This window comes from Corvus kubaryi, unplaced genomic scaffold (genome assembly GCF_017639235.1).
Source record: "Corvus kubaryi isolate FWS band 111438036 unplaced genomic scaffold, C.kubaryi_AGA036_p1.0 split3-73, whole genome shotgun sequence".
NCBI classification, from domain to species: domain Eukaryota; kingdom Metazoa; phylum Chordata; class Aves; order Passeriformes; family Corvidae; genus Corvus; species Corvus kubaryi.
The window spans coordinates 47,352,245-47,380,056 of NW_024582091.1; the positions used below are offsets into that span (position 1 = coordinate 47,352,245).

The window sequence follows — 27,812 nt, forward strand, 5'->3', positions numbered from 1 at the left end:
GAGAGAGGAGAAAATCTAGTATTGTATCCTGACTGGATTTCCAACTCCTTTTTGTTTCTATGACATTAATATTACAGCCCCCAATGAAAATCACATTTTTAAGAATGGTACATCCCAAAATAAGCAAGATAAATATCAAAGGTATCTTTATCCCTATTTTACTAAGGATAAAATGCACAGAAAGGCTGAATTTTGTGGGCCTGAGAAGTCCACAGCAGAACCAGATCTCATGAAAACTGGTTCTACCCCTTAAGATGTCTCCATTGTGTGACATACTTTTCTGCCACATACAGATAAATGCCACTTGTTTAAAAACTTGTATTTGAACTGGACTATGAAATGGTGTGCAACAGTACAAAGATAAATTTCAGGGGCTACTGGATAAAGAAATTCCTGAAACCTTTGACTGACAGCAGATGTTGGACCAAATCAGGATCAGAACACATTGCAGAAGTATTATTTTTATGCACATAAAGTTCTTGTGCTCTCCTTTAGGAAATGCTACTGATTACAGTCAGGGTACCATCTTGTAAGGAGCACTTGATGTATTTAGATGTATTGGTTCTTTCAGGTTCAATGGAAAGCACAGCATCTGTTTTAAACTCTAGAATAATTATATGTTAGCAGCACTTTTCATCTTGCCTGATCAAAAACTGTGTTGAACTTACTGCTATCCCATGCAAACTATTTTTAATACTTCAAGAAATCATGATTTAATTTCTCAGATTCCATGGCCTGTAGTGTGGTGTATTTCTCTGCAAGGTAATTTTACTATGTTCTCAAAAGTTATTTTGTCATCACATCTTATTCATCTGCCATAACTGGTGAGTCGCATACAGGCATTTGTGCAAGTTATTTGTATTCACTCAATTGTGCTATTACTATGGCTGCATTTTAATTGGGATTTTAACACAAAGACACATGTTGGCACAACATCAGTACTCTCATAAATACTCTGAGTGTTGTGGGACTTTACAAAAGTCACAACCTGATTTTAAAGGATGTTACAGTGGATCCATCAGAATTCTGAAAAGGAAGGGAAGAAAAGGAACAGATACATCAATCAGTGTTTAAACAAATCACCTTTGGCACCCACCAGAGAGAAATTCATACATGAGTGTTTCAGAATTTTAAGTAGAAGAAAATTTCTCCTTAATATTTTGTTTGTTTTCAGGAAAACTCAAAAAGAAAGGACTCTAAAGAACTTTTTACTGAGAATAATTTTTCTCTGAGACAGTACTGAGTCAAAAGAATCATGTCCATCACATTCCTCTGATTGACTTCTGATTACATTTCAGAGTTCACTCAAACATGCAATTTCTAAAGCCTAGAAAAAGCAAAACAGTCATTGAGAAGCCTTGAGAAAGGAAATCCATTTGAACAGGAAAAAAAATTATGAAGCTCTTCATCCAGCTGAACAGTAGACCAGCAAAAACAGAAAGAAGAATCGATGGTGAGAATTGAGAAAGGGCAATATCGCAGGTGGATCTCCAAGCTCAGTGCTGGTACAGTCACAATTAGAGCATGTAAAAACAGGTCTAAGAGCTGAAAATCAATTAAAAGTAGGTATCTATGGAGATACTACAGTCAGGTGAAAATAATAAGTCACTGAACAGAGATATAATAACCTTTCCATCCAGATCTGTTAAAGTATTAGTGAAATTACACAAAACAAAAATGAAGAAAGACAATTCTAATAGTTTAATGGACCATTCAAGTTAAATTGGTCAACAAGTGAGGCATGGGTCTGACGTAATATCAAAGCAATAAAAAGAGAAGATGTTTTTATAGCACAGGTGAATATAAGTAAGAGCTTCCTGCACTATTTCTTGCTGCTTGTTCAGTCGTTATGGCCAGTACCACATTAAGAAAATGCAGTCACCTAAAGTGACAGCAAAAACCTAGATACATCACAGCATTCATAAATCTCTCCCCTGCCTTGTGGCTGCCTTCTCTTCCCAGCCCGTGGGGAGGGATGGGGAGATTACATAAACTCCTGCTCCACATGAGTAATTCCCACACATGGCACCACCAGTGTGGCCGCAAGATAAAATGTCAGTGCTGCTCATCTGCATCAGCACACAGACTGTGCATGAATCCATACATGAAGAGAGGCAACAAAAGGCATGCTGATTTAGAAATTAGGAAGTGACTACGGGGAGTGGCCTTAGGAGTATTTTGTTAATACTAACTTTACTATCCTACTTATTTATTGAAGAATTTCCCACAGCAGCCTGAGAAATACCAGGAATCCCTGAAAACCTTTGAGAACATATTCTTTACAGCAAAGTGCTTTTAGACTGTGTCTTCTGAAATCACAAAATACAGACCATATACAAGCAAACAAAACATATTAGGGAGGAGAAGGAATGTGGAAAGAAGGTGCTTCATGCTCTATTGGAAACAACCCACTGTTTCAACCTTATAGGGAAAGCTGAGCTGTACTTCCAACAACATTATATTTACTATGGTAACCTACATTAATGAGAAACTTGGTTTGGTTTAGTTGTTAGCAGAATTTGCCTTGACCCACAGACAGACTTTTTAAAGAGTTAGCAGCGCAGGGATTCTTGCCTGTGTTCCCACATTGTGACCAGCATTCTTCACACAGTTGGTATCAGGGCACAGGGGCATGCAAGAAATGCACATTCCATCTCTTTCCTACCTTGGCGGCAACAGCCCCAGTAAACGACTCTGTTATCCTCTCCAGGATTGCAATCTGGATCAGTTCCTTCTGTGCTGGGGTGCTCTTCTTGTGTCATTCATTTTTCAACCCAATGGCAAAATCACATAGTTACAGATGGAATTTCTACAGACACTGATAAAAATTGGGAACCAAATCCCCCCAGAATTCAGTGGGAGTTCTTGCCACTGAGACCCCTTCTGAGCCCTCTAACATCCCTTGAAAAATTCAAATGTCTATATTTGCATTCATAAACACTTTCCTCTTGAACACCACCTTCAAGCCCTAAAACTCAGAACACAGAAAAAAGTCTGAACAATCTCTTCCGTTGGCTCTAAAGCCTATGTTTTATGATCACGTAAAACCAGCAACACACCTCTCTTCTTTTTTCCTTAATACATTTGAAGACAAACAGAAGGCAAAAGGTTCATCTTAAAAACTAAAATGTGAAGAGCAGAGGGAAATAGAGAAAAGATGGGAAATAGGGCCAGAAAAAATTGGTAAATAAATTTTTTACATGCTCTCAGTAAAAACAATAAAGTTTGGTCTTGGGAACATTTATCTCTTGCCAGGTTTTTATGAGGATGCTACTGTGGAAACATGCTTTGACTTTGGAAGAAGCAAATCCTGTTCTCCTTTCTATCTGTAATTAACTGAGATAGATAAAGACTAAAGAAGTTTAGGTTTTGCCCCTTCCCCCACCAAAACATAATCCCTTCAAATTACTGATAGTTAAGAATAAGTGACTTTAAAACACTGTTCTACAGGAAATATCTCAATAACTCTCAGAGGAAACAGTAACTCTCTTTTAGTTCTTCCAAACTCTCACATTCTGCTGACACTTTTTGAAAGTTAAAGAATATTTGTTTTTTGAAAAAGTCAACCTTCCTCAATTTTACAGAATGGTGATGCTGCAAGTCTTTAAAAGGACTTATGAAAAAACACTTATGCAGGAAAATCCAAAATCCAATCACTCTTCGGGCAGAAAGAAGTTGCGCTAGCCACAGTATTCACTGTAGGCATAGACAAGGAAGAGTAAGGAACAATTAAAGTAGATTTTTTTGTTGAAGTGTTTAGTTTATATGCTCCTGTTTGCTACTCTGTTCACCTGTTTGAGAGGGTCATTTAAGGCTCCATGGTCTAAGTGAAAAAATTCACAAATTCATACAGAACATCTGAGGCCTCAAAGACAAAAATCACTAGGCATGAATGTCAAACTGCAGTTCTGCTTGCTGTGTTATTTAATAGAGTAAGTTATCTGCAGAGAGTGCCTATATGTGTCTTGTGATCCCTGAAGGTGGTCCTGCAAAGCGCTACAACTCCCTGTCACAGTGGGAACACTTAGGAACAAATTGATGTAAATGGGATTGCTTGCGAAGTTAAGGGAAGGAGGATTTAGCTCTAATCATATTAATGCAATGTGGTGCAGCAGACAGTACTATAACTACTGCCTTATTGAGACAGCCACCTGACAAAGTTCAAAAGTATGAGCATTCCAAATCACTTCCTCAGATAGTATGATTAATCTGGCAGTCTATAAAATTACTTACTTTTCCCAAACATGAAGGGATTCTGGAAAGAAATGAAACTGTCATATGCAACAGTGAATCTAATTACATAGTAACGAGCCTGAAGGATATATACTGGGTGCTGCTATTTAGAGTGTGTAAATGCTTTGCATGTCTTGTCTCTATACTGTGTGCAGGATGTGCAGCCAACAGACAGACCTGGTCCTTGCTGCAAAGACAAAATAACACTCAACACTTCTGGAGAACCGCTTCAGTGGACATTTAGATGGTGTGGGGGACAGAAACAGGAAGCTAGGGGTGTAGGACAGAGGCGGCTGCCCATGGATACCTGAATCAGAAGTTAAAAACCAGGTAAGGTTCCTCCTGTCAATCTTCAACCAATCTTAGAATGATTTTCTCACCTTAGACAAAGTTTTCTAAGGAATTTTACTTTTTCATGAAGAACAACAGCTGTGTTGGAAGGGACCTTTGGAGATCACCTTGTCTAACACCATGGTTCAAGTGAAGCCACACAGAGCAGGGCCATGTCCAGATGGACTTGAAATATCTCCAAGGATGAAAATTCCACAACTTCTCTGGGCACCCTGCATCAGTATTTGGTCTCCCACACAGTAAAGAAGTGTTTCCTCATGCTCAGACAGAAGCTCCTGTGTTTCAGTTTTCATTGCCTTTGTTCTGGTCACTAGGAACCACCGAAAAGATCCTGGTACCATCTTCTTTACACCCTCCTTTCCAATATTTGCATACATGGATGAGATATCCCTTGAGACTTCTGTAGACTAACTTTGTAGTGACTTTTATTTTTGCAGACTACCTAAGGCACAGAGTAATTTGAATATTAGAAAACAGGACAGGAAATAACAGAAAATTGGGTATCTTACATGAAAAGTCTGAAGAATATTCAATGTTATTGAAGGATTATGCAATATAAGAGGAGAATAAAATTCTTAATATCTGGGAGAAACAAATAAACCAAAGAGAATAAAAGCACAGCAGTAAGAGAACTTTGGGTTTCAAAGCTGTATACAAAAGTGTATCTGATATAGATGTGGCCACATAATTTTTGTGAAGGATGACTGGAGCAGATTTCCCAAATGCCTCTTTTTCAAATTATCTAGATTAAATTTAATATTGTTGCTCTATGGTACATTCCAGTAACAGCCATGATTAGCATGGTTTGACATAAGTTAAGCAGTGTGTTTCCAGCTGAGTTGCTCTCAGTTTTCAGGAAGACAAATGACTGTACTCCAAATATATCCTTATAATAATGTCACGTGCTTTCAAAACAGGTTAGACAAACATCCACACTAACAGGCACTGATACAATCACCTGCTCAGTTACAGACAGAAAATGACACTTATGACTTCCCACAGGGATATTGCCCAGTCTATGTTAAACAGATCAGGAGACAGAAGACAGGAGACTGATAACATTAGGGGTTGAGTAAATTTACAAAAGTCAGAAAATGACAGAACTAATAACATATCTTACCTCCCTTTATCTTCTCTGAAATGCTAAAAATCTACCCTTAGTTTGTGTAAGAATAAAGCTAACATACGTACAACAGAATTACCTTAGGATGGGCAAATTTTAGGAAGGAAATGTTTATGTGGTTGCATCATGTTGGCTGCATTAGATTTAAAAGAAATTGTGAATGGAATGAAACTCTCCCATGCCCCAGAATGGAGATATGAGAAATTTTATTGCACTACTCTCCTGCCATGTGTAAATGTGAGCATTGCTCTTTAGCTAGCAAAAAATGAAATTACTTTTAAAATGAAAAAAAACGAAGAACAATGATTTCACTTGTTTAACACAAGGGTTTTGTGTTCACAAATGATACTGTACAGTGGTTTAAAGACTGGGAATATGCTTCTTATATTAGCCCTACTGATCATCAAACAAAACTGGTTTTATGAATTGAAGCCTGTAGGCTCAAATCTTCTTCTCCTGACTCACTTAGGTGGTCTAATTCAACCAAACCCACCACTGGAGATGTTCTAGTAAAATCAATGAAACGACTGGTGAAGTACATTTTGGCTTTCTGACTTCCACTGACAACTCAAATAGGCAAGATATGAAGTTGTAGCCTCCACTGTTCAAGTTCTGAATCCCCACTCTGCACTAAGTGAGAGAGAGTGGCTGTCATTGCTCCACAGCCTTTCAGCACAAGAGCTGGTCTGGTCTCTGCCATTAGCCTTAACCTCCTTGTTTCCACAGAGTGTAACATCATCTTTCAGGCCTGCTTCCTGCCACAAGCTCAATAGCCCCTGTGCCTATGAGTGGTTTTCTTTTCCCCTTGATGCTTCCTGAATGCATTCAATCAGTTCTGTAATATGACAAAATTAAGTAATAAGTGTTTCATGATGCAGGACGAAAAGAAGAATGGGCAAACTGTAGAGAGACAGGGGCAATGAAGGACTGAGTGACATGAACGAGAGGAAAAAAAAAACACAGCAGAGATTTCCTATGCAGTATTCTTCTATCTGTGCTGAAGCATCAAGACAGTTTTCCATTGTTTCTTTACCCCACAGACTGTTCTCATATTACCATACATTCTGTAAAAGTCATTCTTCTGTTTATTGGGCCCATCAGGAAAAAAGCAAACAAACAACTATAGCAATTTCTATTAACTTAGAGTACTGATATTTGTAGAAATATGCACTAGTGGTAATTTAATAACCAGGCAGATCAAATACCTTCATACAGGACAACCTTGACTTGCTTGGCTTGAAACTCGTCATAATTCATTGTCTATCTAGTGTATCCTGAAGCATCTGAGGATGCTGCTTAGCTGTAATTCCAAGTCCAAAGCTGGCTTTTTTAAAAGGACTTAATGTATTCTACCAGCCTTTCTTGTCAATAAAAAAGATGTTGCTTCAGTGCTTGAATAAGCCATATTATTTTACTTTGTAGAGAAAAGGTGTAAAATAATTCTAACTGTAGGAAATACATCACTTATTCCTCTTTTTATTTATTTTCTGTTCCCAAATGATAGGTATCAATGATATTACAATCATAAATCTAGAGATAGGCTTTGGCAGTCATCTTGCAAAAAATGTTTCCTGAAAACTGCTTTAGTGCCTTCTGCAGAATAATTCCAATCAAAGAGTTATACAGATTCGCATTTACAGTTATATACTTATGCTTTTACTTTTATGCCAATAACCTAATCTATGATATAACGTCCTGACACTTTAGCAACCATGTATTCTATGAAAACCTGAGCCTGTATTTTGGTACAATGACACAAGGGATGAGTTAATACCTTCAGACAAATTTAACAGTAATTCCTTTTTGGAAATATTTTCAAACAATGGAAGTCAAGACAGACACACTGTAATTGTAGTTGTGATGTATGCAGTTCCTGTTGGTCTGTGGTATATAGTTTAACATATGGTTGTGCTTGTGGGAAATCTCAGCACAAGATTCAGAGCATGTTCCTATGATTAGAAACACATGGGTCACATCACCATTTCAGATCTTCTTGTAAATTCACTTAACTGAATTGCTGAAGAAAAAGACACAGCTGTGGACTACAGCTGTAACTGCACCTATGCAAACTGTTATCTCTAAGGTCTTCACTATCTGGAAGATCAGGAATAAACTTATTTCCATGAATATTATACTCTGGAGCAAGTTCAGCAACACAGAATTATGACAATTCCTGCCTTGGCCCTCCCCTCTACCTCGATGTCACTACTATGGAAATACTAATTCATAGGACTAAAGGTCATACAGAAATTATATACAAATTAATGTCTCTGCCTAATCTGTAGATATTCTTATGTTATAAACCCAATTAAACTAAGTTTAATTTTTGTGATAGGAGAATTAGAAAAATTTTAATAGCTGCCTGACAACTATTTACTAATAATTAGTTCTATCAAGAAATCTTTATAATATTGGAGAAAACAAAATGCTTATGTGCTGTAATAGCTAAAGAAATCTTCATTTTCTTAAACAGAACCAGTGTTTGAATTCAAATTCCAAAACAGTTTCTTAATTGTAGTTGTAATTTTTTTTGTTATTACTGGCTCAGGACAACTTGTTTTCAGTTAGATTAAATACCACAGAGCTCTCTTCAATGCTTTCCAGAAATCTGTATTCGCCAAAAATGCCACCAAGTAAATAAACACTGTTCAGGTGTTTCTTCTGCTGACAAAAACAGAACTGATCTAGTGAAATGTACTAGTTTTGACTGGGGTAGAGTTAATTTTCTTCCCAGTGGCTGGTATGGGGCTGTGTTTTGGATTTGTGCTGAACAGAGGTTGGTAATACAGAGATTTTGTTGTTATTGCTGAGCTGGGCTTCCACAGAGCCAAGGCCTGCTGAGTAATCCGTATGTCTGGAATCTACCTCACAAAGTTAACACACTGATGCCTGCCTCCCTTCCCTTCTCCTGGGATCTACTCTGTTTTCCATGCTCTGCGACGTCCAGACTGTTAGAATTAATAATCTTCTAAGCTAGCTCTTCCACTATAATATAAATCCCCTGTGATTTCTAACTTCTTTCACTAGTGCTGTGAAACCATGGTTTCGGATTTGTTCATTTTTACATTTTTGTATAAACTACAATGTACATTTCTGTTCTGTAGTATGGAACTAAGGCTAACACCATCAAATACATCCCCCAGTACTCTGGTAATAGATGTGTAACATTTGTGGCATCTTTAAAACCATTCACTGCAGGTTTTGAGCCCTTAATTCTACCAATACTTCTTCAGACTGCAACGCTTTGCTGCAGCACAAGTCTGAAACCAAAAGCCAATGTGATCCCTTATTTTTGAACTCTGTAGAATAAATCAGTTACATACAGGCTGCAGAGACATTCTTGTGAGCACATAATTGGTACATTTGAGGATTCAGACTGATTTTAAACTTTATGGCTATTTTTCTTGAACTATATTGAGAAGTTCCTTGTCATTGTAAAGATGTTTAGGTTAAATTTAACTTTGGGAAGGTTCTGAAAAAGTATTAATTAAATTTTCCTAAGCTTTTCCCTAGTTCTCCTATTCTGTCAAGTATTTATTGTAAAATCTATATAAAGAGATTTTGCTTTGCTAGGATACAATGCTTCTATGAGATCATTGATATGTCTCTAACTTATTTTCAGTATAGATATATAGGCTGTCCATATTTTGCTTCAGTGGCCTCCTATATCACAGTCACTGAAAGATTGAAACAAAACAGAGAAAACTATTTTGATTTTTTTATGCTAGGCAGATGGAAAAGCAAGTTGGTCTTTGTTTTTTAGGTGGAAACAAATTAAATGTTTAAAGTAAAGTTAAAAGTTCCCTGAGAAGTTGCACACCTCTGTTTAATTCCTGTTTCTTGACTATCAAACACAAATGTGCTTTAAGTAGGTTGGAAGCAATCCTGTTACAGCTGACCTCCTTGTGCTATTTGGTATACTATGTATCATCTATAGATTGCATATTTGAGGTACAGAGTGATCAGCACTTTATTTGAAAGTCTGTGTTTAGACTTCTCTGTGAGGGATTCCTTCTTTTTTGATATAGTTTTCACTATGACCACAAGATTTATCTGACATTTGAAAGTCTAGGAATTTACGTCTATTTTTTTGAGGTTTTTCTTTTTTTTTTTTTGAGAAGTGTAATTTCAGCCTTGTAACTCATTGCACTATTTAAAACACGCATAGCTTTTAATTAAAACATACTTTCATATATTCATTTGCAGATACAAGTGGTCTTACTGACGTCATTGGCACAACTCAGCTATATTTAGTTAAGATCACATGTCCACATAGTTGGAGACTTTTAAAATAGATTTTGCTTTCTTATGAATCATCATATTTAATCACAGAAAAGCCCAGAAGGGCCCTCAAGAGATCTACATTTACTGCCCCAGGGGCTTCATTCTCAGTTGCTTTTCCATAAATATCTTAATGTTCATTCATTCCCCTTAAGTCATGTCTTACATCTTACTGCATTTTTCCTACATGTATAGCTTGCAGGCTATCTGTCAAAACCCTCCTTAATCCACAGTAATGCATGCCTGTAGCAAAGTTACAGTTACTACAGAACAGACAGGTATAGGTTTATAGGAGTGAGGAAGGGGGAAGGGTTATGGCTCCAGGATTATGTGAAGATGGGAAATTTTGATAATTTATTTTCAGCTAGTATTACTTTTAGAAATGTGCGGGATTTTTTAAGAATAAGATTAAAGAAGTGAAAATGTGGTATTTACTGTCACCACAATGAGCAGTAGTAAGCAATTAGAGCAGAGGAGTGGCATGGGCAGGAATATTTCCTACATAACCCAATAAAAATCTGGAAAACTTTGAGATAAATGGATATCTCGGTTGACTAATTACTTTATTGATTTATAGGAGCTATTTTTCATAGATCATACCTTCAATTTCAATGGCCATTCTGAACTCTAATACTTCTGCTCAAAGCCTGCAGCTTTAACCAGTTTGGGGTAACTGGTTGATTTAGTATCTATCCTCTCTACTCCATCATTGTAGATGCTAGAAGATATTGAGTAGTGCTAAATATTGAAAATATTGCACTGGACCACTCTTGAAAGAGTTCCATAGCCATTCACAACTACTCCCTCAGGGGCTTCTCTTTTATTTTTACACATATTTACAGAAGTTTTTATTCTCTCCTGAAAAGTGACAAATGATATAATGATATAAATCACCAACACCATGATTCCACCAATAACTTCTTGTAAACCCATCTATTTCCAGCAGAATCTTACAATATTTGGTAGAAGAAGTGTTTTTACTGATTTTATTAGTATTCCTGTTCATGGGCAATGCTTTGGATCAGTAAGCTTTGTAAAAGACGCAGCTTAGAAAGAGATCAATAGCTGAACAAGATACATAGAGACACCAGAAGAACTCCACCTATGGATTTAGGCAGGCAGGCAGAGAGAAAGGTAAAAGAGCTGCAGGAAATTTTTGCAGGTGATCACTACTGAATGAAGCATTTGAGTACAGGTTCTGTTTTAATTCTGACAGTTGCTAAAATAATACAGAAATTATCAGAATGTTAATATCTACTATTGTACATATTCTTTTATCACACTTGGGAAGATAGTATGTCAAATAGTTCCATTCTTGCTTCTCAACATAAAATAATTTGGAAATGTTAAACTAAACCCCTGCCTTTTAATTAAACAAACTGATAACCAATTACTATCAGAAGTGCTTACTCAAAAATAGATTCCTACTTGAATTTCTAACATTGATTTCACAGAATCACAGAATCATTTAGGTTGGAAAGACCTCCAAGATCACCGAGTCCAACCTCTGACCAAGCACCACCTTGTCAACCAGATCACGGCACTAAGTGCCACATCCAGTTGTTTCTTAACACTTCCAGCGATGGTGACTCCACCACCTCCCCGGGCAGCCCATTCCAATGTTTAACAACCCTTTCTGTGGAGAAATTCTTCCTGATATTAAACCTAAACCTCCTCTGGCACAGTCTAAGGCCATTTCCTCTTGTCCTATTTCTAGTTGCCTGGGAGAAGAGGATGATCCCCACCTGGCTGCAACTCCCTTTCAGGCTGTTGTAGTGAGTGATAATGGCTCCTCCCCGTCTCCTTTTTCTAGGCTGAACAACCCCAGCTCCCAAGGCCGCTGCTTGTAGGACTTGTGCTCCAGGCCCTTCATCAGCCTCATGTCCTTCCCTGGACATGCTCCAACACCTCAATGTCCTTCCTAAAGTGAGAGGCCCAACAATGAACACAGGATTGATTTGAGGAGTGGCCTCACCAGTGCTGGGTACAGGGGGACAGTCACTGCCCTGGTCCTGCTGGCCACACTATTGCTGATACAGGCCAGGATGCCACTGGCCTTCTTGGCCATATGGGCACATTCCCAGCTCAAGTTCAGCTGCTGTTGACCAGTAACCCCAGGTCCTTTCCTGCTGGGCAGCTTTCAGCCACTCTCCTCCAAGCCTGTAATGCTGCCTGGGGTTGTTGTGGCCAAAGTGCAGGACCTGACACTTGGTCTTATTGAACCTCACACTGTTGGCCTCAGCCCATCGATACAGCCTCTCCAGATGCCTCTGCAGAGCCCTCCTACCCTCCAGCAGATCGACACTCCCCCAGCTTGGTGTCTTCTGTGAATTTACTGAGGGTGCACTTAGTCCCCTCATCTGGAGCATCAGTAGGGATATTGAGCAGGTCTGGGGGTCACCTCTAGAGATTGGCTGCCAGCTGGATGTGGCACCATTCACTACAACTCCCTGGGCCTGGTCATCCAACCAGTTCTTAACCCAGTGAAGGTGCACCTGTGCAAGCTGTATGTGGGCTGACAGATTTTCCAGGTGTGTTCTATGGGGGATGGCCTCGAAGGCTTCGTTGAAGTCCAGGTAGACAACATCCACAGCTTCCCCTCACCCACCAGGCAGGTCACCTGGTCATAAAAGGACACCAGGTTAGTCAGGCAGGACCTGCCTTTCCTAAACCTGTGCTGGCTGGGCCTGATCCCTTGGCTGTCCTGTATGTGCTGTGTGATTGCACTCCAGATGATCTGTTCTATAACTTTGCGGGGCGCTGAGGTCAGGCTGACAGGCCTGTACTTCTCTGGATCCTTCTTGCAGCCCTGTTTCCTTGAAGTTCAGAAAAGTGTTTTTACCTTTGCACAGGAAAGGCTGATGACATGTTGATCTTTTTCATTGGTCACAATTTCCACAACACTGTGTCTGTGTCCTAATAGCTTCCCTGTAGGACTGAAATTAACAGCAGGATTCCACAAACGAAGGACTCTGTCATTACCTGAAAGAAAAAAAAAATGAAATATATATAGTTAGAAAGATTGAATAGTCACTTGTATTGCAAATAAGCTTTGTAATTGAGAGCTTAGTGTTCATAAGTCTGTCCTTTCATTCAGGTAGACTACTCCCATATAAGGATGTGAATTTTTCATTCTAAGGGATGGATTCCAGCTTATGTTTCATTGCTAATCCCCAAACACATATTAAAAATGCATAACTGATTAGCTTTTCAAAGCCTTTTTATTTTACTAGAGGAATGGTGGTGACACTGAATGGGACTACATGGACTAGTCCCAGAGGAGCAGAGCACTTTAATAAAAATACAACTGGGCTTCATATTTTTTTGTTTCCTTCAAAGACGTAATTTAGAAAAATGTAAAAAAATTTTTGTGTCCATTTAGCCAGGACACAAAGGGATAACCTCCTCTATGGAAGAACATGCAGAAAGGAGTGGGCATGAAAGCTGACGGCAGATAGGAAATAGTAACTGCTGATGATTGAGTTTGTAGTAAAGAATTAGGTGTTTCATTCTTATCTGTATGTTCAAACTTCAAATTTGCCTACAATTTAAGGAATAATCTTTGATTGCGTTATAGCTGAATCTTCGGTACTATTTTGCTAACAGCTTCCATAAATATTTCAAAACACAAAGATGTTAAAAAATTATTTTAACTTTCAATTCCTGGCAAATATTGCAATTGTACGAATTGTATGCATCTGGTGGAACACTCTATTTTGACACACAATAAATGAAATAGCCACATTTTGTCTAGACTTCTGTTCAAGTTTTAGTTTTCTCTCAGCTTAAATTGAAGAGCAAAAAGCAAAAAATCCCACAGACTAAGAAGTACATGCCCCAAGAGAACCAGCTCAATTATGTTAAGCGCTCAGCTCAATTATGCTAATAATCTTCCTTAAGCTTGTTCAACCTACTGCCATTAGTCAGTCTCTCCATATCTCTCCAGAAATCTATTCCTTTCCTTCTTAATGCAGCAAGATGTGATTTGTTTAGGAGCACCATCTCCCTTTTCCTCCATTAAACAATATTGTTCTCTGAGTTAAATTGATTCCACTGTTTATGTGGCTTCTCTCTAAATGAGAGAGGCTCACTGGAGGAATGATCTACTCTTAAAATAACTACAACAGAAAGCCATTTTGATTTATACCAGCTCATTTCACAAGTGTGACTGAGAATTCAACTATGCAAACAGCTGTACCAGCACAATGGAGGGAGAACTTCTGCACAGGAAAGGAGGGCCATGAGTAAGTAGATGACTGGCTTGAAACTTCAGGGGGAAGAGATTCTTTTTCAGGCAAAACTACTCTAGATAATCTTTATATGCTGTAAGCATGGCAGGAAGTAGCTTAAATGGGTTATAACTGCACAAATGGTTTATGAAGCCCTTTTGGATGGGGAAACTCCGGAACATGGTGGGTCCCTGCTCATTTCCTCAGATTTTGTGTTAGGCTGTGTCCCAGACAGGACCTGCAAGTTAGCAGAACCCTTGTAACCAGGTCAGTATATACTGAGAAACAAGTCCATGGGAGTAAAACTCAGCTTGCAGGCCTCCCATGAGAAGGACATGAAATAAAGTAGACAAAAGCCTCCAGTGAGACTGGTTATAACATCAGAGGGAACAGACATTGCTTCAACAACATACCTCTTACCAGCCCCAGATGGAAACTGTCATGTCTTAAGATGATGGAAAACTGGGTAGAAGCTGTTGACAATACCTGATCAACTTGACTACCTGCTTGCTGCACTTTTGAGGAACAGAACCTTTCTTGGTCTTCCTAACTGCTCTGTTCTTTATATTCCTGAAGTAATGGCAGATGATCGAAGGGGAGGATAGCCCCCTTTAATTCTGGCACAGAGAATGTCTTTTAAGAGTAGAATCATTAATACTTGCCATTTACTTCAGATATTAACTGGAAGATCAAGTGACATTTGGGAAGAAAACCTTTCCCTACATTAAAAATACTGTTTGCTTTTCATGTGAATTGTAGATTAATTTTAGTTCCTTTTACTGACGTGGAGATAATGGTAGATTTTATTTATTATAGTAGATATTATTTATATTAGATTTTTTTTTATAGTAGTAGATGCATTCTCTTCTCTATTTCTGGACTAATGCCAGATTGGCCCTAACGTTCACTGCTACACTGGAACATTTCCTGGAACATTTGTTCTCTCCATGCTCCAAATATGCCTCCAGGATTAAGAATCCTGACACAGAAAGTGTGCGTATTAAGCACATTCAAGAAAAGCCTGAAGAAGATGATCTATCCAACAGCAAATTTTTAAGATTTTGTGAAATCAGTGATTTGAATCCAAACAGATTCAGTTGTGTGGGGGTCCTTTCCATGATAAATAATTATAAAAACAGATGTTTAGGGTTTTTTTAGAAGTCAGATTCTACAGCCACAGCTCTGTTCTAGTTAGCTGTTATGGACTCATATACCTTCTTTGAACATGTGATGCTTTGTCAAACTGTCTCTCTTGATGACACTGAGCTGTCTGCACGTCAGTGATGTTGAAACCCACTTGAGAACAATAACATTTTTGAATGGAGAAATACTAGGCTTAGCCTGGCATCCTCTACAGACTACAAATGAAAAATATACCTCCTGGTTTCTTTCTATGCTGCTACTCTCACACAGAAAACTCCTTATAATTTAAAAGAACTTGTCTTTCCTTCAAATCTGTCTTTAAAATAATCTTGCCTTATAATGTCTGCAAAATCTCTTCACAACAGTCAGACATCTGGCAAACTAGCTTATCATACTGACAAATGTCTCAATATTTTTTCTTTGTGCTTCCTTGTCTGTCTTTTATGTTTTTCTTAAATTTAGACTGCATCATTAGCTTCTGAGAGCTAATATTAGAGGAGTTCTGGTATGTGATTTCTATCACTAAGATTCCTGGGAATTCCTGAAAATGTGCTTCACTTGTTCCAGGAATTCACAAAGGAAACTGAACAAGCAGAGAGTAGTTCCTTTTATCAGTCTTAATCTGTTATTGTTAGATTTAGAAAACATGAATAGTTTTTCTTCTGCTTCATTGCTCACAGGAAAACAACAGCCAGATTTGAAGAACTAATAGGGCTAGAAGTTGAAGTATCATTTAAACCTGATCATCTCCTGCTTTTATATGCATACCTAATTTGATTTTAACTGCAGTCATGCCCTTGAAGTGATGATTAAGACATAGCTGGAATTGAAATGAATACAGAATAAGAAGAAAACCATGTAACTTCACCATTCAATGTAATATTAATGCAAAATGGTACACAAAGAAGTTATTTTAAACTACTCTGGGCTCCATATTTTAGGCTGCCATCAGGCTTTTATAATTTTACTGGTTGAAATCTAGCCTTAAGCATGAAAAGCAAACTCAGTACCAGGTTTGTTTTTATCTTACTCATTTTTATAAACATCAAATATCTAGAAGATAAAATTAGGTTGCGTCACAGTACTGAAAAACTCATGAGCATGTGTCTTTCAGTAAGAAGAGTAAGAGTGTTAAAACATGACTTCTTTAATAGTCACAGTAATAATTCATCACAGTATGTAACATTCCATTTGTGCTATAAACACCTGGCTAAATAACATTAAGTTGAGGCCTAGTAAAACGTTTAGCAGATATATCCTTGCTGAATACTTTAGAAGCTAGCCTGCAATCAAAGGCTGGATTTTCCTTTTATTTTAATTGCTGAATGCGACAAATAAACATAGCTTTTACAAATGTTTGAACATGTCACCAAGAAATCTATATATTATGATTCCTGAATTATTTACCTGTTATGGTCTCTGATTTTTAGGGTATATTACAGATAAAATTGCAGGCTCCCTAATTAACTAGCTTGTGTTCATTTTAAATAGCTTACATCTGTCATTAACTGGATCATCAACGTGTGTTTTTCAGTTAGTTAAGAGTGAGATGACTTTTAAGATATAGAGGCAAACTTAGTGCGCTCCAGCCTGGCAGCATGCTGTGCCATTGTGAGCAGTGCATTCTATTAAGAGAGCACAGAATTCTGAAGCTCAGCTTTTGAAGGCTTTAGCAGACAGGACTCTCAAGACCTGTAGCATTATTCCAGTTCTTGGTTCGGCTTCATAGTAGGCCCTGACTGATCTAACTCCACAGTGAAACTTAAAGAGATGATCCCACCCTGTCTTTGTCTTTGGACATGCATTCCCACTGTGTTCTGAGACTCTTAGTAATACAGCTCAGGAATAATTTCCTTTCTTTTTCAAGGGGAACAGCAGGGCTAAGCTTTGAGAATGAGGGTGAGAGGCAGGAGGATGTCTTTCAATAATTAGACAATGGCTGTTGGGTGAACAAGCAAGACGGGATTCCAGCTCAAGGGTATGTAAATATTATGAATTGACAGGAAGACTGTTAGAAGTATAATTTCTTACACTTTTTCAAAAATTATCAAAATCATCATTACAGAGTCCTTAAACACAGTATTATTAAACTTTTTTCATGCTGCCCACACTTTCAATACTTTTGTGTAGTGAAAGTCAAAACAAATTAGAATTCAATGTTGAGAAAACTCATCTGCTTCTAAAATATTCTGATTAGGTATCTGTTTAGATGGGATAGGAGCTCCTGCATTCTAAGTCTATCCTGCAACCATCACAAACAAGTATGCAACCTAACCTTTTCAAAAGTCCAAGCTCCATTTCAAACTGAGAATATTTTTCTGCAACTGCCACTGGACAGAAGACTCTTCCTGAACATCACTGCTCTAATTTTTGCTCTAATAGACATCAGTGGCATTCCTTGTTAATTGTCACTTTTCTACGTTATAGAAACTATACTTTTTTAATCTTTGCACAGTGGTGCAGTTAGAGCTTAGCTCAGTTTGTTAGAGCCTGCTGCTAAAAACACCAAGGTTGTGAGTTCAATCGCTTTATGGGCCATTCACATAAGAGTTGGACTTGATGATCCTTACAGGTACCTTCCAACTCAGAATATTCTGTGATTCTGTTTTATGAACAGTCTCTCCATGATAAGACTTCCCCCACCCTTTTTCTATACTCAACTAATCTTTCTCAAATGTGGCTCATATCAGCAATATAGAACCAGCACAGGTACCTAGGGCAAGTGCTGCTGCATGGTCGTCCTATTCCTATTCTGTGCCACAAGTGTTTACTGCTGGTCACTGACAAAGTGGGGTGAGCGCTTTAGGCACACCTTTGGTCTGGCCTACCACAGCTATTACAACTTTCTAGAAAGTTTACCCAGATTTTTCTCTTCTTCTATTTCCAGAAGAAGATTTCCAGTGTGTAAAAGAAACCTTTACTAGTTCCTGTGTAATTGACTTTCTTTCCCATTCAGACACCTCACCCTGGTTTTATTACCACAGCAAAATCCTCCAGTTCTACCCACACTTTGTTCTATAGGACCTCCTTTATGTCATCAGTACATTTCTCCAGACTACTTTTTTATGACAAGGTAATCAGTGTAAACAGTATCTGCTCCAAGGCTGAACTTCAGAATGTTCACTAATAACTCTTCTACAGCTGTATTGCTTTTCCCTTAAATCTTGTGTCTAGAAAATCAATAGAACTGTCTGATATTTATTTTGGTATCTGTCACTATTTTCCTCTGGGGAAACTGCTAAAATTCAACATGAATTATTTCCCATGTCTAGGTCTTTTTTTTTTTTTTTTTTTTTTTGAGTTATACTGCCTTGTATATTATCAAGGCTGGACAGCAGTCTTGGCCATTTTTTTTAGTTCTTGTTAAATATAGACATAAGAATTCCTATGTTCGACATTGCAATTTTTAACAGACACAATATACAAACAAGATTGCTGCCATACTCCAGCAACATTTCTGCAGCACAAAATATGACCACTGAAGCAGACAGGCCCATAAAATTATTGGATAACTGGGAAGAAATGGATGAAGGAGTATGTCTTGGAAAAAACCTGATACTTACCTCCAGTGACAATGACTTTTGCCTTTCCACAATATGTGAAGGCATTTACTCCTTTAGAGACAGAAAATTCCTTTACAGGTCTGCAATTGTTAATAAAACAATCATGTAAGAAATATTAGAAAAATACAGTCTACGGTCATTCTGCCTTATTTTTCTGTAGTATACAGAATAGCTGTTTGCATAACGTATACAATCTCATGTTAAAAGTGAATTGATTTGTAACAGAGACTTGGAGTGATACTGGCACCAATGAAACAGAAAGAGGGTGCACTTTCCATTAAAGAAATAAATATCCAATTTATACACCTGAATCTTTTAACAGGCAAACTCCAAACAGACTCCCAAACTGGTAGCTGTTGCCAAAGTAAGCTGCACACAAGCCTGTGTGCTTAAAGCAGTTAATCACTGAGGAAAAGTACCAAAGCAACTACAATTGCCTGTTTCAGACATGGAGGTCTACTGTGATCTCAATGTTACATTACATGCAGTTACTTTTCTGTTGCTTCTGTACAATGTATTGTATAATGACTATTCTTTATATGATCTATTTTGTGTTGTATAACAACATGAGACAAGTATGTGAAACTCAACAGCTATTCTATTACATTCACTGCTAAAGCATGGGAATTCAAACAACTAACACAGATTCAGATTGACTCAGTGTCCCTTCTAAACCCATCCTTTGAGCAACTTCTGCGTATCTCTCCATTTTTATCCATTTCTACTAATGAGTGAATATTTTATTGATTTCTGGATGTAGCAATAGCAAGGTATACACCTGTCATTCCCATGAAACAACGACTGCCAGTGTAAATAAGCTGTACAGAACTAAATGAGTATACATTTAATTTTTTCCTTTGAAATTCAGACAAGTATTAGTTCATCTGCTCTGGACTAGAGTAGCCATTAATATTGAAAACCATAAATGGGGGTGACAGTAAATCTAACAAAAGACTCTGGAAACTTTGCAGATTAATGAAAGAGCTTGTTATTTCCAGGCAGGTGTAAATAAAAGGCTGCTTGCTTCCTATTATTTAGAGGGAGAAAAGATTTTTTTTCCAGAGCTCTAACAGAGAAGTCTTGATTCTCTTGATGGTGTAAAATAACAATTGATTTAAATGTATGATTAACAGATTTTGTAACGTTTTTTCACCTTTTATAATTCTATATAACTGTTCATTAGCTCTTTAATGAACAGTCTTGATACTTTTCCAAGATCAGTGGAAATAAGGGATTCTGGCACTGTGAAGTCCTGTCCAAGCCATGGCCTTGTAACAGAAGCACCCTGTGACCATATGCATACCTCCCTTTTTTAAATACTTTACAAGAAAATATTATAGGTGTTCACCAGCCATTATTGACAAAGAAACTCAAGTCACATAAGGGAGAAGATGCACTGCATCCCTCTTTGAGTACAATAACAATTCCTTGACGCGAAGTTAATTGGGAAAATTTCTTTTGTTAGAACCAGTAAATAATATTTTTAAATAACAGTTACTTATTAAATGGACATTTCAAAATGATTTGACCTATAGATATTTTTAGGACTATTAATTTCATTTTAAGAGCTGTGTAATTTTTCAGTTGTCTAAACATAAATTCATCTACCTGTTTTGTGAAACTGCTTAGAGATAAGTATTTATTGCATTTGGAGACACTATTGACAGTGTGAAATGAAAAAGAACTACCAAGGTATTTGCAGTTTATGTTCTTCATTGAAGTATTTGATGGTAGCATCTACTCTTTTGACTAGATTTTTGGCTCTGCAGACTTAGTTTTCTTTCTCTTCTAACTAATCCTATTTCTCCAAAGCTCCCAACAAAAACAAACAGGATTTCTCAGCTGACGCATGTGACCTTGGACAATCTATAAGTGTTTCATAGTTCACTTTCCCCATCCTCAACAGACATGCAATACTCATAAAACTTAAAGTTACTGTATTGATTCAAGAATTACTACATGAATATTTATGACCTGTGTTATACAAGAAATGAAACAGATTATAATAGTTGTAGCTACTAGCCTTAAAAGTCTATAAATTTCTCTGGATTTACCTCACAGAGGAATTGAGAAGCTGATATAATATTTACAATTTTTTGAGACATTTGAATGAAAAGTTCTATTTATATGTTCTTTATAGGTCCTTCTTACATCGAATTCAATTTGTATTATTTAATTGTACTATAAACTTTTCTAAATTCACAGAATAATTAGGCTTGGAATCAGCTTAATCAACTAATAGCACTGATCAGCCATATGAATAAGGACTTGGCACTAATAAGGAGGCCATAACCTCTTTCCTGCTGCATAGTAGAACCACTTCACAGCCCTCAGAATAAATTGTGTTCTTGGTTTAATCTTGTATAACTCAAACTTGCGAAACTAAAACTGTAAATAAAACTTAGTTGAGTTTATTTTTCTCTGGGTATAGATTTTAAATGAATGGATATATGATATGCATGCAACAAAACAATCAATTTTCTAACTAAGATTTACTTGCTAAGGAGAAACTGGAGGAGACAAAACTGTCAACATAACATATTTTAAAGGTTGTGAGTACTGAACATATATGGACAGTCCTCTCCTACATCAAAAGCTAGCACACAAAAATATTCAAGCATTTAAACAAATGTATTTTTGTTTTTATTAACAAGGCTAATAGAAAAGGCAGATTCATTATGACAAGATGACATCTTACAAGGCACTGATCTCCAGCAGAATTATAAAGCAGAAGATCTATTGCTTTCTAGAAGATGTCAGATACTTACAGGTTGTCCTCTAGTCGCTTTATGTCATCCAAAACAAATGAATGAATACTGTCTGTAGAGCAGGATGCAAAACGTTTTAGGGCAGAAATATACTTAATCTTCACAACCCAGTCATCATGTAGCTTGCGTTTAGGCCTAGGGATATCAATGGAGAAGTTATGAGGCTACAGTAGCAACTACTGTGATGTGTCCGTAGGTGGACAGGGATTTTTTCAGTGAGGTTATATATACAACCAATGCTAACATTTAATATCCAGGGCAGATACAGAACCACTCTTCCAGCTTAAATGCAAGCAGAGAGAAAGTCGGGGTTGAACCATGCACTTTTCTAGTCACAATCATGCTTCCATCTAATTGGGCACAATAAAGCTGTTCCTTTGTCAAACCAGGTAACAGCAATTGTGAATTCTCTCCTTGAATTTTATTCTGCATCCTCTCTGTTGTAAGATCTCTTGTAAAATCTTCTACCAAAAATGCTGGCATTTCCTTCACACAACAACAAGTGAATCCTGCTTACTGCAGTTTCAAAAATTATTTTCTTTGGTTTGATGGGGTTAATTTATAAACAGAAGCAAATCCTCCATTTAGGGAAATCAAAACCCAAATTAAAAACAAAACATAATACAAGACTGCTAATATTTTATCATATGCAACTTACATGTTAAAAGATTCAGAGTCCATGAACCTAAACTGTGATTCTTTTTCAGCTTTAGATTGTTTCATTATGAAGTCATCATTGGTCAGAGTAAGCAGATAAACATAACCCTTGTCATCTCCCATTAAGATGGTATCCTTAGCCAGGTGATCTGACATTGTCACCGTAGAAACACAGAGCAGACAGTTTTTCATTGGTTTGATGACAAAACCATTATTCTGTGGAATATGTTAGAGAGTTTATTAGATATTGCACAAGGGTCCTTAAACTGAATCTATCATGCTTATCTAGTTACATCAGTGTTCAAATCTTGACTTTGTTTTTTCTAGTTGCTCCCGTGATTGCTGCTTCCTGATATCAGAAACTCAGGGAAGACCATCACCAAGCAGAGTTAAAAGCAAACCCTAATAGTTTCAGCAAGACTCTGTTTCATAGGTAGCTTTTTCCATTTCAGTGAAGAAGTATTAATTACAAATTCTAGGAAGGATCTCTCCATGCTATATGGTATATTTGCTAAGACTGTATATGGTTTGGTTTCCTGTTCAAAAATAAGATGCTATCTACAAGAAAATTGGAAACAACCAAATTAAACAATAATTCAAACCACAAAATATAGCAGTAACACACAGGGAGAAACTATATCAGAGTCCTAATTAATAATACAGCCTGGGAGTGCCAAGTGTACTTATATGGGCAGGTGTTTCAATTTTTGAGGCACAGAGATAGTGGGAATGAATACAGTCACAAGTCATTGTGGTACCTTGCTGGAAGGCCCAGGATGGGATTTTGGGTCATCTGTATTACACTGTTTATTGGTTCTACTGCCTGACTCCACCTGTTATTTGATTAAAGTATCCTTGCCAGCCTAAACTGGTTAGAACTGTTCACATGCTATAGCAATTAACTGCACCAATGCTGCCTGTGAAGCACAGAAATATTAAAGAGACATAACAGAGATATAGAACTATTATTTCTGTGGTCCTGAAAGAGAGCTGCACCTATTCATCAACATATCTGCAACTCTCACTGATGTAATGACTGGAGGGAATTTGGAGAATAATAGGTGGAGAATAAATTTTTGAGCCGTCCTCCCAGAACTCCAACTGGATTGAAAAAAAGACTTAAATAGACCTGCCTGAGCTTGGGAAGCAGCCTTTTAGTATTAGGGGGAAAAAAAAGTCCTAGGACAATCTTATCCTAAAAATATTTACTTTGCTTCTCCTCATCATCTCAGCTAACTTGGAATTTACAAGAGAAGTCCCAGAAACAGGAGGAAAAAGCTAAAATATGGGTCAGAAAAGATGCATAAGGCATTAAAGAAAACTAACAGTTTAGACATACATTATTAACATCAAAATGTTTTTGGTCTTAGAAAGTCCCGAACAAAATACAGGATATGAAAAAATATTTTCTTTAAAACCGGAAGTTACCTCAAAAAGAACCTATGTTATATTCCTTGGAAAACCTGTTCCTTGATTCTTAACAGATTCTGAAATATATATATGTCCATGCACACATATTAGATATACAGGTGCACACGTGTGCATTAGGTACACATGGAAAATAAATTCTTTGGGGGTTTGTTTGCACTATAGTGTAAAATTTTTCTTTTTCTTCCAAACTTTTATTATACTTTATTAATTCCATTTGGTGTGTAAAGAGTATTCCTCCTTTAGTGTAAATTCCACTGTTTCACTGAGTTCCTACAAAGAAAAAAGTTAAAAGCCTTCAACCTGTTAGACCAAAGGGATGTGAATGCGTATCAGAAACAAAGACTGATCAACTTTCAGGTTTCATTTTGGCATTTGTCTGATCTAACATATACCTGTCTCTCTTTTGATTTATAGTCCCAGAGAATGACTGTGCTTTCAGTTACAGCCACAACATATTTCAGATTAGGCAGGAAATCACATCCAGTGATCCAAGCAGTATCCTGATGAAAATAAAAAGAGCAGCTAAAGAAGGATTTTCTCTGTAATATTAACTTCTCTATCATGTAAGTACATATTTTAAACCACTTCTACATAAACCATGTATACTCTGCACTAGCACCTACTAGGTTTAGCCCCACTCAAAGTTCTAACTCCAGGAATAGCTCATACATGAAGTTACAGAGGCACCAGGCTCAACCTCTATTATTAATGACCCACTTCAGAGGCACAAATGTTTCACATGAGAGGACACAATACACATATACTGTTAGTTGAACTGTAATGACACTGGAAAAGCACCCTGAGCAAGCTCAGATATCCATAGTAAAGCAGATTAAGCTTTTACCTGGATACAATTTGGTTTGAAACAAAAGAAATTCAAAACCAGTCAAAATTTCAGCTATAAAAACAAAATCCCATTGAAATGAATTTTTATGAAAATAAGCAACTTTGTTAAATAATTTTAATTTTCGCAACAGGTAGATCAAATATTTACAAATATATACGTAAGCCCATATTAAGCCATTGTTCAAGTATACCTCCTATTATACAGGTATTAATGTAAAACAATTTCTCTTGCAAAGTATAGATCAGACTCCTGATGCTTCTACTTTTATTTCCATTGTTGTACACAATATTGATTTTGCTCTTAGTGTAAAGGATCCAAAATCCTGACAGAGGATGTCAACACTCTGTTGCAGGAGAAAGCTTCTTTTCTTCCTAATGATCTGTGGGCAAGTGGTAATACATTTACAAGGATTTTTTGTGCCCTTTACTAAAATAAATGTGGAAAATGTCAGTCCTGCAGAGGCCTTGTGGATTGTTTTGGTAATTCGTATGGGAGAGTTTGTTAACTGTGGCTTTTTGAGGTCCTTATAACAGTATCATATAAAAATGACTAAATGGCTTGAAAAAGATGATTTTACATTTGTAGTTAAGTCACTAATTTCTTGTGTTGGCTTGTGATGATGCAAAGTAACAGGTTTCAGCTTTAGAGGAAAGGTTGTAAGAACTTCTCTTCTTAGTGCTGCCATACTTGACAGACAAACTAGGCAGCTGCACCAGATCAACCTTTTCATTATTTTCTTTTTCTATCCTGTCACTCAAGGGCTCTTATCTTTCCTCTCTTGTTTTCAATACAGCTTCTGTTTCACTTTGTCTGGCTTATCCATTGGATTTGTTTGTGCTTTTCTACACCATATTTAAAAGACATTTTATTTCCATTTTTGAAAGGAGTGGTTTATTTACTACCAGTATTCCCACCATCATTCAGCAATGATTCTATGCTGACTATTATCTTTGGGACCTGTCAGCTGGACAATTGTTAATCAATACACTCTGGTGGGGTTTGTTTTCCCCAGTGGTCATACTTTAAAACAGAAGGTTGTGTGGTGCCAAGTCAAATACTGTACAGAGTTTTAAGTGTATTATATTTATGCCTCTACTCTTCACTCAGTCACATAATCTCATCAAGAAATGAAATCAGTTTTTCTTGAAGTGATCTGTTCTCCATAACATCCCTGTAACAAATGTACCCATAGTTCATGTTCCATTTATATCATCATGATTCTAGGAGAGCTCTGATGGCTGCAGTCCACTGGATTTTATTTCTAGCGCTACTGTGTTTCACAGTCTTTCTGGCCTAATATCCTCAGGGCCAAGACCACTGTCACTCTGCTTGAGTGGGTCTCTATTCTGAAACACCTCAAAAATGAGGACACTGAATGGAAGAAAGCACAGAAGTACAAGGATTGTTGCAATCTATAAGCCACCCTCTACACACATCGCTGTTTGTCAATCGACAGAATGTTTCTAGTCTGATAACTTATCTCTGAATAAGTCCTGAATTCAGTACCTTACTTCATTTCCAAGAAGATGCACACAAAGACATAGCTTCAACAATTAGCTGTTCATGCCAGTATTGATGATGTTAAAACAGTTGAAAATGGCATAATAATTATAGTGAGAAAAGAAGGTACTATTACTTCTGCATATCAGAAGTGAAATGTAAGCCCTGAAAGGCAAAGTCATCCTTCTCTGTTTAGCTATTTAGATATTAATCATAAGCTATCATTCATAGCTGTACATTATGATCATTTGGTGCTGAAGTCTTCAACTAGTATTGTTCACCGTATCTTTAATAAGTACCTGGTGGGTGATGATTTACACTCACATAACATATTGTGCTTTGATTTTTAGTAAGTGTTTAGATAAAAGCTATTAAGATGCAAAGCTTCCATTTTTATAAGCATGCTTTACATTAGAAAAACTATGACCAAATTCTAAAGATAAATCTCTCAAAGAATCCCCAAGTTAATAAATTTATTAGCATCATACATTTCAACTGTCTGGAAAGTGGTATTTATTATCTCAAAGAAATACAGAATTTTATTTCATTTCAATTCGGGAATTTATATTTAAAGAACAACATAGCTTAAAATATTATGTCCTACAAGCACCAAAATCTTTCAATAATCATCAAAAATTTCAGGGACCTCAAGTCCAATAAAAGCCCTTTTAATTCTCTTGTCAGTGCAGTAGTTAGAGGAAAGATGAGAAAAAATTCGATTGAACAAGGGCAGGAATATTCAATGCAAACACTTAAATAAGAATATTAGATAAAAATTCCAATTCCATAAGACAAGGCAGAGCACAAAGCAGAAAAGGGTAATTTTTAACTAAGCCATCTGAAAATTTCATAACTTTGATACAAAAAAAAGTGAATATAATAACTTCAGCAAAAGTAAAATGACATCACAAAATACCATAAAATCTTTGAGACATAGAGGGATTTCATAGGGTTGTGGGCATGGGTTTCTCCTTCCTTTTCACTGTCAGCTCCCCAGTCAATCAAATGTCCCTGGGATACCAAAGATTTTCCCCCAAAAGACTTTATGCTCTACAGTAGAGACTGTCATGTTCAGCAGTAATGACCTCAACTGATCGAATGATCCCCAGGAGCAATGATCCTCCATCCCAAAGACGGAGAGGAATCCAAATTGTTTTTAACCTACTTCTTCCTGTCTCTAGGAAAGGCTGAAAAAGTGGAAACATCTCAGCTGGGAAAGGATGGGAGTGTGGCCCGTAACAACAGTGACAGCAGATCAGGGTAGCCCACACAGATCTGACACAGAGCTGAAACAAGAGGATGCTCACAAATACTAAAACTATGAGTTTTAGTGTTGTATTGTTTGGAATCACAATCCTAACAATTACAGTATTACACCATTATACTGAAAGATATCATTACGTTAAACATACATTATGTTAAACATTTCTTTCACACTTCTTATGGCAAAAATCTCCTTCAATGGTGACCAATACTGCCACAGCTGCAAAATACTGTCCTACTTTCGCAGCAAAAAACTCTTCACATTCATTGAGGAACCATTTTAAGACAAGTGCTCAGTGCTCAGAAAGGAAAGGGACCCTGCAGCCCACTGCAGCATTAGGCTAGCACTCCAGCTTCTTCCAGCTTCTTCCCCTTGGCATCTCTGGGGGACATCCTACCTTTGCATATTTGGATTGGGGAAAA

General features: G+C 37.1%; 1 protein-coding gene across 15 annotated transcripts in view; it reads right to left on the minus strand.

Annotated features, from left to right (window-relative positions):
- WDR64 (WD repeat domain 64) overlaps window positions 1-27,812 on the minus strand; it is a 70,497-nt gene that overhangs the window by 24,113 nt on the left and 18,572 nt on the right. For 11 of the 15 annotated variants that reach the window (XR_006014232.1, XM_042017174.1, XM_042017172.1 and 8 more), the window contains 6 exons: window positions 24,172-24,279; window positions 22,350-22,564; window positions 21,692-21,826; window positions 18,924-19,003; window positions 12,831-12,970; window positions 2,666-2,752 (listed from right to left, as the gene is read on the minus strand). Coding sequence is in view for 14 of the 15 variants with exons in the window: in XM_042017174.1 (XP_041873108.1) it covers window positions 2,666-2,752; window positions 12,831-12,970; window positions 18,924-19,003; window positions 21,692-21,826; window positions 22,350-22,564; window positions 24,172-24,279 (765 nt within the window). In the remaining variant the exon portion in view is untranslated. The remainder of the gene's footprint in view (window positions 1-2,665; window positions 2,753-12,830; window positions 12,971-18,923; window positions 19,004-21,691; window positions 21,827-22,349; window positions 22,565-24,171; window positions 24,280-27,812) is intronic. The other 4 variants (XM_042017177.1, XM_042017175.1, XM_042017176.1 and 1 more) reach the window with 2 other exon arrangements.